Genomic DNA, 10,330 nt, shown 5'->3' with positions numbered 1-10,330 from the left:
TCTGAAATGAAAACCCGGAATTAGATTAAGAAATACGATTTGCGTTGGCCTGATTGAAAGCAACCAGCACGACGAGTACCTCGAAAGAACGTAGCGCCTTGTGCTACTATTATCTGGTTCGGGCAGCCTTCGCGAAGTTGTTCGGCTACGTTGAGTGTAATATTGGTTTGTGTGGTAATGTACAGCTCGCCAAAGTTGATGGTTTCACCTTGAATTACTTGCATCGTTTTTGGCACAAACGAAACGCTAGCTGCATGTCCTAGCATCAATTCTAATATGCCCACTATTCCTGAGCACCATGTCGTGCTGGGTTCTATTACATGCTCATTTTCCACGTAATCGTATCGCTGCGGGAAAAAAACAATTAGAGTAACTCTCTGTGCATGTGGTGGCGTATTTTGTATGGCAACTACTGCGGTACCTACTGTATCACCAGGCAGAATATTTATGATCGCCCCTCGTATCGCGTGCGCAGGTTCATCCACGAAGGGTTTCGGCAGAGGCTTAATGAACTTGTGTCTTGATTTAATCGGAAAACCTTCATCAATAGCCCACAGATAGTACAATACGGTTTGGTCCAGATCTACCGAAATATCTTCCACCTTGCAGCGTATCCATCTTTCTAGCTGGTTGCTACGCATCGCTACCAGATCGCCCAGTTTTGGTAATTTACCCAGGTCCGGATGGCGTACGGTGTCGTACAGCATTCTGTACTCGGTTTCACAGTACTCGTTAAATATGGCTGCAAACTTGGCTTGATCATGTTCCTCTATATACGCAGCTTCAGGCTTGTAGTAGAAGCAGTGCGGATTAATATAGTGTGTAATATGTATTGGATTATCCAATTGCGCCATTGCAAAATAGTACACGCTGGAAGAGACTAAAACTTGCTTTGCACGAAGACTTGCTTTGCACGATGCTAGCGCTAGCACTTTTGTGCGTTTGTGTACGTTTTCTCGGAAGCTGACAAATGTAAGCTGTCAGGTTGTTGTTTACATACAATGACAGATGTTTCTGGTAAACAACAACGGATCGTGAAACACTACTATTCGCAACAGTTCTCGTTGTCCCGCGATGTACGCGTGTTAATACTTCTATAATAAAATATTATATGTTAATTTAGGTGCATTGTGATCATCGATAGACGTATCTCATCTACGCATTGTGAGCTATCTGTGTAAAGCTATGTCTAGTTTAAGCTCAGATTGCGAATCTTCATACTACACGGAATCGGAAGCCGAAAGTGACTACGTTACTCATGAGGTAAGCGCGTTTGGGAATCACTAATAATGCTACTTAAATCAAGGCAGTAAATTCCAGCATGTGTTGCTTTCTTTGTTTCGTTAATCGTTCATAGGAGGGACAATCGGTACAGTACAATCACACCCTCGAGGTGGAAGATATTATACGCAAGCATGTGGACATTACGACCAAAAATGCCATTGGTCTTAACCATCAGTACAAAGCGAAGTTACTCGTCCTGCGGCAACAGTTAGAAGGGTTGCTTTCACGCTGCCAACATAGGTTGCATGAGGTTGACAAAAGTCTGGATGATATTCGATTGAATTTAACGCCCAGGTCGCGACCTACGCGACCACGCCATCCGGGTTACATCTGTGGGCAACCGTTCTTCAAGGATCACGAACTTTATCCTGGTCCGCACAATGAGGACTATCTGTACCGAAAGAACGTCAAGAAGGAATTTTTTCCCCTTGATTTGTTTGAATCGATTGAAACGTTTTGGACGCGCAAGGACAAGCAGATGCTACGGGAAAGCATAGCGTCCCAGGCATACGAATTCGTACGCCGGGAAAACCAACTGCGTGATAAAATGTGCATCAGGTCGGAAAATGCGAGGCGAATAATAAAGGAAAGGATCGAATTAAAATCTCTACCATTGGCAGAAATTTGGCACAGAGCGCTTGCTTATGATGGTAAGTTTGGAGGCCAAAAGTTTACTGTGGACTGGCTAAAAATATCGGCCGCCATCATGGCCGGACGCCATTCAGCATTCACTTGCGAGAGCATGTGGAACAACTTTCTAATGCCCGGCCTGAAACGATGCCTATGGACATCGGACGAAGAATCGAAGCTGGTTGCGGCAGTAGAAGCACACAAGCGCTGCAACTGGAAATTGATAGCGCTCAGCGTGGAAAATCGCTCCGAGTATCAGTGTTTCGTGCACTATCAGACGAACTTTTCTGAGATATCCCAGATTAAAAGGAATCCCTGGACGCCGGAAGAGGATGAACTGTTGCTACGCCTAGTTAACGAAAACCGAATTGGAAGCAATATCATATGGAACAAAATAGTGGAACGTATACCGTTTCGAAACAAGGTGCAAGTATACCAACGCTACAAATACACGCTTTTGCGTCCGCTCCGAGGTGCCAAATTTACCGCCGAAGAAGACTGTGTCATTACTGCGTACGTGCAGCAGTATGGTGATGATTTCCGATACTTCCCGGACGATCTGCTGCCGGGCAGGACGACGAAACAGATACGGGCTCGATACATGAACACATTGCGCTTCGTCAACACGCACGTAGGCTGGAGCCTGGAAGAGGACAAGCGTCTGATGAGCTACATCGCCGAACATCTGACCGAGGAAGGTGCGCAAAAGATTTCGTGGGCCGACTGCTCCAAATATCTTGGCAACCATTCGCGGCTCAGTTGCCGCACACGGTACTACACCATCGAAAAGTTCCTCGAGCGCCATCCGAACGCGACGCTCGAGAATGTTCCGAGAAGGGAGAAGAAAAGGCTTTCCTCCAATGTGACGGACAAGAATTGGATTAAAACGATTGTAGAAATCAAAAGCACCCCAAGGATGGCACAGAAACCTTCGGGTGAACCGTTCGAGTTCGGCAGATCGTCGGGGATCGAGTGCGGATTGCACGAACAGATGAAGTTCAGTTTTCGTTACAAGTTCGGTTACAAGATGGACGTCGACGCCAAACACAATCACGTGTTTATGGGGGCAAAAATCATGCTCTATCTTTTGGAAGGTTTTCAAGAGCTTTCGTCCGTTCAAGAGCTATCCATCGCCCCGGGTGGCGTACCGAACCATGAAGCACTATTTAAGGCAATACGGCAATGTCCTCTCGATTGGCCCAATCTTGTATCGATGATGCGTCCCAAGATGACACTCTCGGGGGATGCGATGCTCTTTTGCCGCATTCCTCCCAGCTACAACACCGTGCTGGGTTTGCGGGGTGTATGCCTGAACGCTTGCAGCGAACATTTGAAGCAAACGTTACCCGAACAAAAGGCGAAAAAAGTTCGCCAGAGTTTTGACTCGGCCACGTACGATCAGGCGCTAGGAGTGTTTGTTGAGCGCTTCCGTAAGATATTCCACTGGACCATGCTTCTTATGATGCTAAACATCGACGATATAACGCTCGACAGTGGAGAACAATCGTGCCATGAACGGAACGACAATCCGATAACGGACAGTGGAAAATGTAGCCAAAATACCAACACTGATCTGCAGCTCAAATCGATGGAAAACCTCATCATACCGGTGGGGACGGATAAACTATCGAACTTATCGTACTGCACTTCGTTGCCTAAAGGCACGTCCCTGCCAATTGTTAATGATAACAGAAACAACATCGTTGCAAGCATAACCATCATCGATCCAAAGGATCTTCCGGCCGTGCCGGACTATAATTGCACAGCCAATGTTCCGAGGCAGGAAACGGAGTTCAAATGTCAACAGTATTTATCCAAACCGCTAGTAACATCGGCAGCTGGTGTTGCAGCGCCAGAAACAGGTAGCAATCTATTGCAATCTAATTCTACACCAATCGAGTCGATCCTTCCCATAATACCTGCGAATAATGTAAAGCAATCTGAAGCGGAACAACCAAATCCTTCCATGGATCCCTCACCGGGAAGTACCCTTCTCGGCACGGATACCAGTATGCTACCAAATACGATCCCATTTACTATTATCCAAGTGCCAGAGGAAATATCTTTCGTGCAACAGCGCCTGGTGAACGCTGTGGCTAACATTACCTCTCCCGAAGAAGCGCTTCCAAGTGTTAAACGTTATACACAGCAAGTATTTGATAGTACTAGTAATTTTTTGGAAGAACAAGCAGATGTTAAAATGAGGGCGATTGATGAGCCACAGTGTCCCAAACAGCTTAACGAATCCGGCAAAATCCTGTGCACGTTTAGCGAAATAGTCACTCAAACTAATGAAGCGCCATTTAAACTTAGCGAAGTGACACTAGCACACGAAATGCAGAAAATAAAACATGTGCTTTGCAAAGAGGATGTGACCTGTAGTCCCGTAACAACGACTAACAAAGATACTGTGATGGTCGATAGTAACTATCAACCTACCGAAGATTCGATTCGAAACACCGACTCTGATGAAGGTAGGACGAACTGTTATAATATCTGAGACTTTGCCGATTCTATTACAGCACATGGTTGTATGTTTTTAGGTAACGAAAAGCAAAACCAACGATATTTAGCAGCAATACCACCGATCGATAGCACGTTGGTCCCATGCGATAGGAATACATTCGAGGGAGGCTTGCTGGCGCATAACACTGTCGGTGAGTGTTGCGAGTGGATTGTGTTTCGTTAAGAAACGTTTTTAAGACATATTTGAATCCAATCTTTATCAGATGTTCAATCTCGCGAAGAAGCAACAGTCGGTTCGCCAGCAACTCAAAAGAATTGTGGACAGTCTGGTGATCATCTCATCACAGTAGTTAGAATGAAACCGCTCCATCAGATTGAAAGTTAGTTCTTTTTAAAGGTTTATAAAGAAAAGTAGTATTTAGATGTGAATCTATTCTTGTTTTAGAAGACAACGAGAAGCACAAAACTGAAGTTCCATCAACAGACGATAAAGCGTTCGTGGAAGCGCATCGTATGGACTGCGAAATAGCCTCCGAGGTGCAGTCGAACGATCGTAGCCCAAATCTGTTGATCGACGTAGACGAACCGCTTACCGCTGTTGATATAATCCGAATGTTACGCTCCCGGCGCAACGCACATCAGTACGAAGACGACAGCGACAATGAGCAGGAATTTTCGCATTTACCAAATGACTGAAGGACCCCCACAAGGAGAAATGGTTGAAGTCATTGTGATGTGTGTTGAATCAATTTTTATTTATACTCATGTCACACCGCGCAAATACATAAAATCATGGAAAAGATTAGTCAGATGGTCAAATGGTTGATGATTTCGAGCCTATCCTGGTCGGGGGTTTAGGTAAATGTGTTAGCCAAACGTCGCATGCGACGCGTATTTCGATCCTGGTCCCGTATCTTCTTCTCCATCTCGGCATCTGTGAGCGTTTCCAGAAATGGGGCCCACTGATCGGCCTCGCTCGGTGTCCGGAACGGTACCTCTACTGTCGCAAGCGGAGTTTCACTGTACGCGTAGGTGCGCTGATGCCACGACAGCTGTCCCCGGATGGAGTAGGAGATGGCTGTAACAAATTCTCCTCCCAAGCCCAGCTCGGCACACAGCTTGATAGCAAACTCCTCCGGATTGTTCTCCTTCTCCGCCATGTCCCATTCGACCTGGTCGACCAGCGACGTGTTTCCGACGTGAATGTTGAGCTTCACCAAAACCCGCTGATCGGAACCTTCCTCCAGTACGACCGGCTCATTCGGGTACGCCTCAATCTGCTGTCGTATGGCGGCCGCAATTGCCGGCACAAAGGGTGTTGGGTTGAGGTCCAAATCGTCGCATAACACTTCAGCAAATTGTTCCGGTGTTATCATGGACTCGTTCCGATTCCACGTAAATGTGTCTCGCAGCTTTTGGCCCTCGATTTCCATGTCCAAACGAATCGGAACCAAAATTTCCGTCTGAGATGCATTCTCCACATTCAGCGTCGGATCGGTGTCATCGAAGCACATCGGGAACGTGCGCACTTTCTTGTTGTACACGCGATTCCGATTGATCGGTGTCGCTTGCGGTACTGCGTCCAGATGGCTCGAGTTGGGCATTGTTGGAACCCATGGCGGTTGCTTCTTGCTGGATTTGCTTTCCCGTGGCGCTGGTGGCTCGGACGTGTGCACCGACACGGCCTTATACTTTTCATCATTTCCATCCAATACGTCCTGTACTTCTGTCGCTTTTAGCAGGGACACGGAACTGGACAGCAGATGGTTGCTGATTCCGGAGTCCAACAAGCGTTTACGCTCTTCGTTGGTCAGCAAGCGCCGGGACATGCCCGGATACTTCTTGTACAAGCTGCCCCTGAAGAGTCGCAAATAATTTCCAACCTGTAAGAATCACCATTTCAGTAGCGAGGATTGTGTATCGTGCAAAAAACTTTGCCATTTTACCTCCGAGCCAACGCAATAATATTCGCCATTTTCTTCCACCTGAAAACTTATCGGTTTATCGCCGTACGTTTTTAATGCCATTGTGATTTTTATATGTTTCTTGTAGTGTATTCAGTCCGCTGCTCTATTCCTTTTTTCCGAAAGACGACAACAAGCCGCTAGGTTCGGGCGTTCCACAAACAAACACACACACACTGCACCACGGCCCAATGATGTGAACGATGCTGCGTCTTTTGCAATGCAAGTTCGTGAAGTAAAAAGCGCTTAGAAAAGATACTCAAGCACACACTTCTCATTGGTTCAACCCCTCCACCATATGCTGTAAACGGATGGTGGGACGAAAGTCAAGGAATCATCTGACGTTCGCTTTCATCGATTGTGTTGTGCATTGAACAAAAATTGTGTGTGCAATAGCGATAGTAATAAAGTTATTATTAAATTTCACTATTTGCGCTACGTAGCCGCAATTCGGGAGCAGTTTTCTCGATAACCGTATTCCTGCACGGCCAAATCGTACTCCAGATATCCACCGACGATGAGTCCCTTAATGTCCAAGGCGTACTCCCTTTGCCATTTCCGCCCGGGGTTCAATTTGGTAGTTCGTTTGTTTTCAGTATCTATTTATCACAACACACGGTAAGATGGTGTAATTGTTTGTGAAGCTACTGCAGCAGTGGCGCATATAGTTATAGTTTGTACTTTGCCAGGCTTTAACGGTCCTTGCAAGGGTAGCAGCAAACGAATTAGAAGATGCACTTCGTTAAAAATGCAGTTCCTGTAAGTTATATAATTATTTACGTTGCAGATTGGCCGAGGTAGGCAGACTTGAATTACCCAAGGCTCAGGGTAAATACGAAACGGGTCAACTATTCCTTCATCGCGTATTTGGCTACCGCGGTGTTATACTGTTTCCGTGGCTGGCCAGAGTGTACGACCGTGACTTGCCGAATCAGTCCAAAGGCAATCAGCTAGAAAGCGTCGCCTCCGAATCGACCGATAGCGGTACTGCCGGTGGTAATGCGATCAAAGAGGTACAGAAGAAAACGCACACGTTCTACCAGGTGCTGATCGATCAGCGAGACTGTCCGTATATACGTGCACAAACAGAAGCGGTGACGTTTCTGGGAAACCAAGAATCGAGTCGCAGTTTGTACGCTATTCCCGGTCTTGATTACGTTGCTCATGAGGACATACTACCGTACAGTTCCGGTGAACAGCATCCGTTACAGCATGAGTTGTTCGACAAATTCCTAACACACCAGCCGGACAAAGATCCCCCGTTCGTGGCGCAGGAAACCCTACGCGCATGGCAAAAGAAAAACCATCCATGGCTGGAGCTATCCGATGTGCACAAGGAAACGACTGAAGGCATTCGCGTAACGGTCATTCCGTTTTACATGGGCTGCAGAGAAACTCCGGCGGCTTCAGTCTACTGGGTAATGATGAGCTCCTAACCACACCGGTGCAAACGTTGGTTAAGGCTAATTGCTTCGTGTTTTTCATTCTAGTGGCGCTACTGTATTCGATTAGAAAATCTTGGCGAGCTAAGCGTACAGTTGAGGGAGAGACACTGGAGAATATTTTCACTGTCGGGAACACTGGAAACAGTTCGCGGACGAGGTGTGGTCGGTCAGGAACCCATTCTCAGCCCTCGGCTACCTGCGTTCCAGTACAGCTCACACGTCAGTTTACAAGCGCCCAGCGGTCACATGTGGGGAACGTTCCGTATGGAGCGCGAAGATGGCCACATGTTCGATTGCCGTATTCCACCGTTTTCGCTCGAAAGCAAACCGGATGATAATAGCGGAACTGGCAGTATTGACGACACGAACACTAATCTTGGTGCGTCTTCGAAGCAACCGTCTTCCGGTGGAGGAACGAGCGATGAAACGGTACCCTCATCCACTTCGACCAATAAGACGACATCCACGAAACCAAATACTAAAAATAACAAAAACGATGGAGATGACAATGTTTGATCCAACGGCCGATCCAACCGTTTAGATGTTCAAAATATCATTTGCTTTAAAATCTAGGCACCAGTTTTAATGTGCTCCATAATCGGGGGGACGCACACGCTCAGTCAGAACTCATGTAAATAATCCTATATATTGTTAAATTTATTGAACTGCAAGGAGAATATAAAGGTATCCTAGGAGGAAAACAAAACATAATTAGTACGCTCTAATTAGTCCTCGCGGTAGTATCGACTGTCGTCCTCCGCTGCTTCGTCCGCCTCTGGTGGATCAAAATCGCGCACCTTCACATCTGCGTCCTCACCGTACTGTATGACATTATCAATCATTAGCAACAAGTCGGCCACGTTCTCTTCGTCGTTTATGTTAAGCGGAGTGAAACGAACCAAGCTAAAGTCCTCAATTAACATACCGATTGTCTCCGACAACTTGCGATATTTGCGACCCCAGGCAGATTCGCTCGTAACTTCACCGAGCAGTGCGTGCGCATCCGGATCGAGATATTTGTCCATCTGTCCGCGGTGTCCCTTGCTTAGCAAATCCATCTTACTCAGTACATTCACGTGCGGAAGTTCCATGTTGGCCATGACACTTAATGCAGCCATCGTGCCGGATAAAAATTTGGCACCATCAATCATAAACTGTGAATCCACGAGGAATACCGAGCAAAGGCGAAAGTTCCACGACTCTAGCAATCGTGCTAAAGTGTGGCCCGCTTTCAGATGCGTGTAAAGTTCGATCTGGCCAGGCATATCGAAAAGCACGTAATCATCGTCCGGTTCCTCGGTGCCCTGTGCATCGTCCTCATCGTCGGAACCAACACCGCACAGTTGATCCCGGAGCCAATCGGAATGTTCGATGAGGTACTCGATGCAAAAGATCAGTCCCCCATTCGGACCGTAACGCAACTCTTCATCTTCCATCGCATCGTCCAGCTGGATCAGATCTCGAATGTCCAGGTAGGGCTGATAGTCGAAATGTTCCGCAGCCGGGTCTAAATTGACCACCTTTATCATCCGCTTATCGTCAAAGCCATGCCGTTGCATTGTTGCACAGTATGTGGACTGCAAAGGGAAGAAAATGCTATTGTAAGCAACGAACAGAAACTGTATAATGTTTCAGAAACCTTGCCACTCCCAGCAGGCCCCATCACAAGCTGCCCGTATCTCATTATGCACTAAATTTCGTACAAATCGTTTGAATACCAGTAGCAAAAATCAAAACAAATAAGCGTGAAATCCTAATTTTGCGGTAGACAAACAGAATGCACTATGCACCTTGGGGGCGTTGAACTGTCACCGAAAGTTTTGTATACCTTGGCCCGATGCAGATGTCAGTTGGTTTTTTATACCAGCACGAATGTAACCGAACATGCCCGAAGCTTGATAATTTGGTGCGAAGTTTGACAGGAAAGTGAACAAGGCTGAGGTTGTGGTCGTGCATGAGTAGGTCCCAGTTGGCAGCCATTTTGTTAGTCCATTTAGAGAGTTCGCTCGTGGTAGTCGTCGTCTTTCTCGTGCGCGATCTAAAAAACCAAAAAGGAAGATTTTTTGAAGTTCAAAAAACCGACTCTAGAATTGCAGCCATGTCGGAACGCGAAAATAACATCTACAAGGCGAAGCTGGCTGAACAGGCCGAGCGGTACGATGGTAAGTGAGAAAAGATAAAATTTCTTCCCGAGGGGTCACACTTTTGCACACGCTATCTTGAGGCGGCCTCTCCAATTTGCCGCATAGATTGGGAGGAGTCTGGGCTTGAGTGTGTGAATTGTAAACTCGTTTCCGGCACCGCATTTGAGTTGGTCAGCGGGGTCAGCGCCGGCAGATGGGGATTGTTACGCTAGGGATAGTCCTGGGTCAGCTTGCTGCGATGTAGCGGAAATATTTTTTTTCCTTCTTAGAAACAACCGTTGTTAAGCGAAGACAAAGTGGCGATGAAACGTCTCGTGACTGTGTGCATGTGTGTGAGATGCCAAATCTGCCGCCGCGCCACTGGTCACGCCGCATGCAATTTTCCAGTTTTGCGTGT

At 46.9% G+C, this 10,330-nt stretch overlaps 5 protein-coding genes across 7 annotated transcripts in view; 3 read left to right on the top strand and 2 right to left on the bottom strand.

The window, feature by feature from the left end:
- LOC126558632 (14-3-3 protein epsilon) overlaps nucleotides 1-10,330 on the top strand; it is a 321,858-nt gene that overhangs the window by 304,306 nt on the left and 7,222 nt on the right. For 2 of the 3 annotated variants that reach the window (XM_050214681.1, XM_050214682.1), the window contains exon 2: nucleotides 9,859-9,951. In XM_050214681.1, coding sequence (XP_050070638.1) covers nucleotides 9,888-9,951 — 64 coding nt within the window. In that variant the 5' untranslated portion in view covers nucleotides 9,859-9,887. Of the gene's footprint in view, nucleotides 1-9,721; nucleotides 9,952-10,330 lie in introns of those variants that run through there. The other variant, XM_050214680.1, reaches the window with a different exon arrangement.
- On the top strand, nucleotides 1,171-5,076 carry LOC126559948 (uncharacterized). The gene is made up of 4 exons (XM_050216109.1): nucleotides 1,171-1,263; nucleotides 1,358-4,388; nucleotides 4,458-4,571; nucleotides 4,826-5,076. Exons 1-4 carry the CDS (start codon nucleotides 1,186-1,188, stop codon nucleotides 5,074-5,076), a joined length of 3,474 nt encoding a protein of 1,157 aa, XP_050072066.1. The 5' UTR covers nucleotides 1,171-1,185.
- Nucleotides 5,235-6,419, bottom strand: LOC126558362 (SWI/SNF-related matrix-associated actin-dependent regulator of chromatin subfamily B member 1). The gene is made up of 2 exons (XM_050214364.1): nucleotides 6,327-6,419; nucleotides 5,235-6,263 (listed from the first exon to the last, which is right to left on the bottom strand). The coding sequence occupies exons 1-2, from the start codon at nucleotides 6,405-6,407 to the stop codon at nucleotides 5,235-5,237; spliced, it is 1,110 nt and encodes a 369-aa protein (XP_050070321.1). The 5' UTR covers nucleotides 6,408-6,419.
- Nucleotides 6,824-8,311, top strand: LOC126558213 (polymerase delta-interacting protein 2). Its single transcript, XM_050214183.1, has 3 exons — nucleotides 6,824-6,962; nucleotides 7,132-7,762; nucleotides 7,835-8,311. Exons 1-3 carry the CDS (start codon nucleotides 6,862-6,864, stop codon nucleotides 8,303-8,305), a joined length of 1,203 nt encoding a protein of 400 aa, XP_050070140.1. The 5' UTR covers nucleotides 6,824-6,861; the 3' UTR covers nucleotides 8,306-8,311.
- LOC126558658 (GPN-loop GTPase 3) lies at nucleotides 8,515-9,473 on the bottom strand. The gene is made up of 2 exons (XM_050214708.1): nucleotides 9,429-9,473; nucleotides 8,515-9,366 (listed from the first exon to the last, which is right to left on the bottom strand). The coding sequence occupies exons 1-2, from the start codon at nucleotides 9,471-9,473 to the stop codon at nucleotides 8,515-8,517; spliced, it is 897 nt and encodes a 298-aa protein (XP_050070665.1).

This window comes from Anopheles maculipalpis, chromosome 2RL, assembly GCF_943734695.1.
Source record: "Anopheles maculipalpis chromosome 2RL, idAnoMacuDA_375_x, whole genome shotgun sequence".
Taxonomy (NCBI): Eukaryota; Metazoa; Arthropoda; class Insecta; order Diptera; family Culicidae; genus Anopheles; species Anopheles maculipalpis.
Note: the sequence above shows the minus strand (reverse complement) of the source record. Positions and strands in the feature narration are given on the sequence as shown.

What these genes read in the sequence shown, in the direction of transcription:
- LOC126558362 (XM_050214364.1), bottom strand. Translation starts at nt 6,407, where the DNA reads ATGGCATTAAAAACGTACGGCGATAAACCGATAAGTTTTCAGGTGGAA. An exon ending in ATTATTGCGTTGGCTCGGAG is followed by an intron (nt 6,264 to 6,326) that starts GTAAAATGGCAA and finishes TGATTCTTACAG; the next exon opens with GTTGGAAATTATTTGCGACT.
- LOC126559948 (XM_050216109.1), top strand. Translation starts at nt 1,186, where the DNA reads ATGTCTAGTTTAAGCTCAGATTGCGAATCTTCATACTACACGGAATCG. An exon ending in AAACACCGACTCTGATGAAG is followed by an intron (nt 4,389 to 4,457) that starts GTAGGACGAACT and finishes GTATGTTTTTAG; the next exon opens with GTAACGAAAAGCAAAACCAA. An exon ending in GCTGGCGCATAACACTGTCG is followed by an intron (nt 4,572 to 4,825) that starts GTGAGTGTTGCG and finishes TTCTTGTTTTAG; the next exon opens with AAGACAACGAGAAGCACAAA.
- LOC126558213 (XM_050214183.1), top strand. Translation starts at nt 6,862, where the DNA reads ATGAGTCCCTTAATGTCCAAGGCGTACTCCCTTTGCCATTTCCGCCCG. An exon ending in TCTATTTATCACAACACACG is followed by an intron (nt 6,963 to 7,131) that starts GTAAGATGGTGT and finishes TTTACGTTGCAG; the next exon opens with ATTGGCCGAGGTAGGCAGAC. An exon ending in CGGCGGCTTCAGTCTACTGG is followed by an intron (nt 7,763 to 7,834) that starts GTAATGATGAGC and finishes TTTTCATTCTAG; the next exon opens with TGGCGCTACTGTATTCGATT.
- LOC126558658 (XM_050214708.1), bottom strand. Translation starts at nt 9,473, where the DNA reads ATGAGATACGGGCAGCTTGTGATGGGGCCTGCTGGGAGTGGCAAG. An exon ending in GGCCTGCTGGGAGTGGCAAG is followed by an intron (nt 9,367 to 9,428) that starts GTTTCTGAAACA and finishes TTCCCTTTGCAG; the next exon opens with TCCACATACTGTGCAACAAT.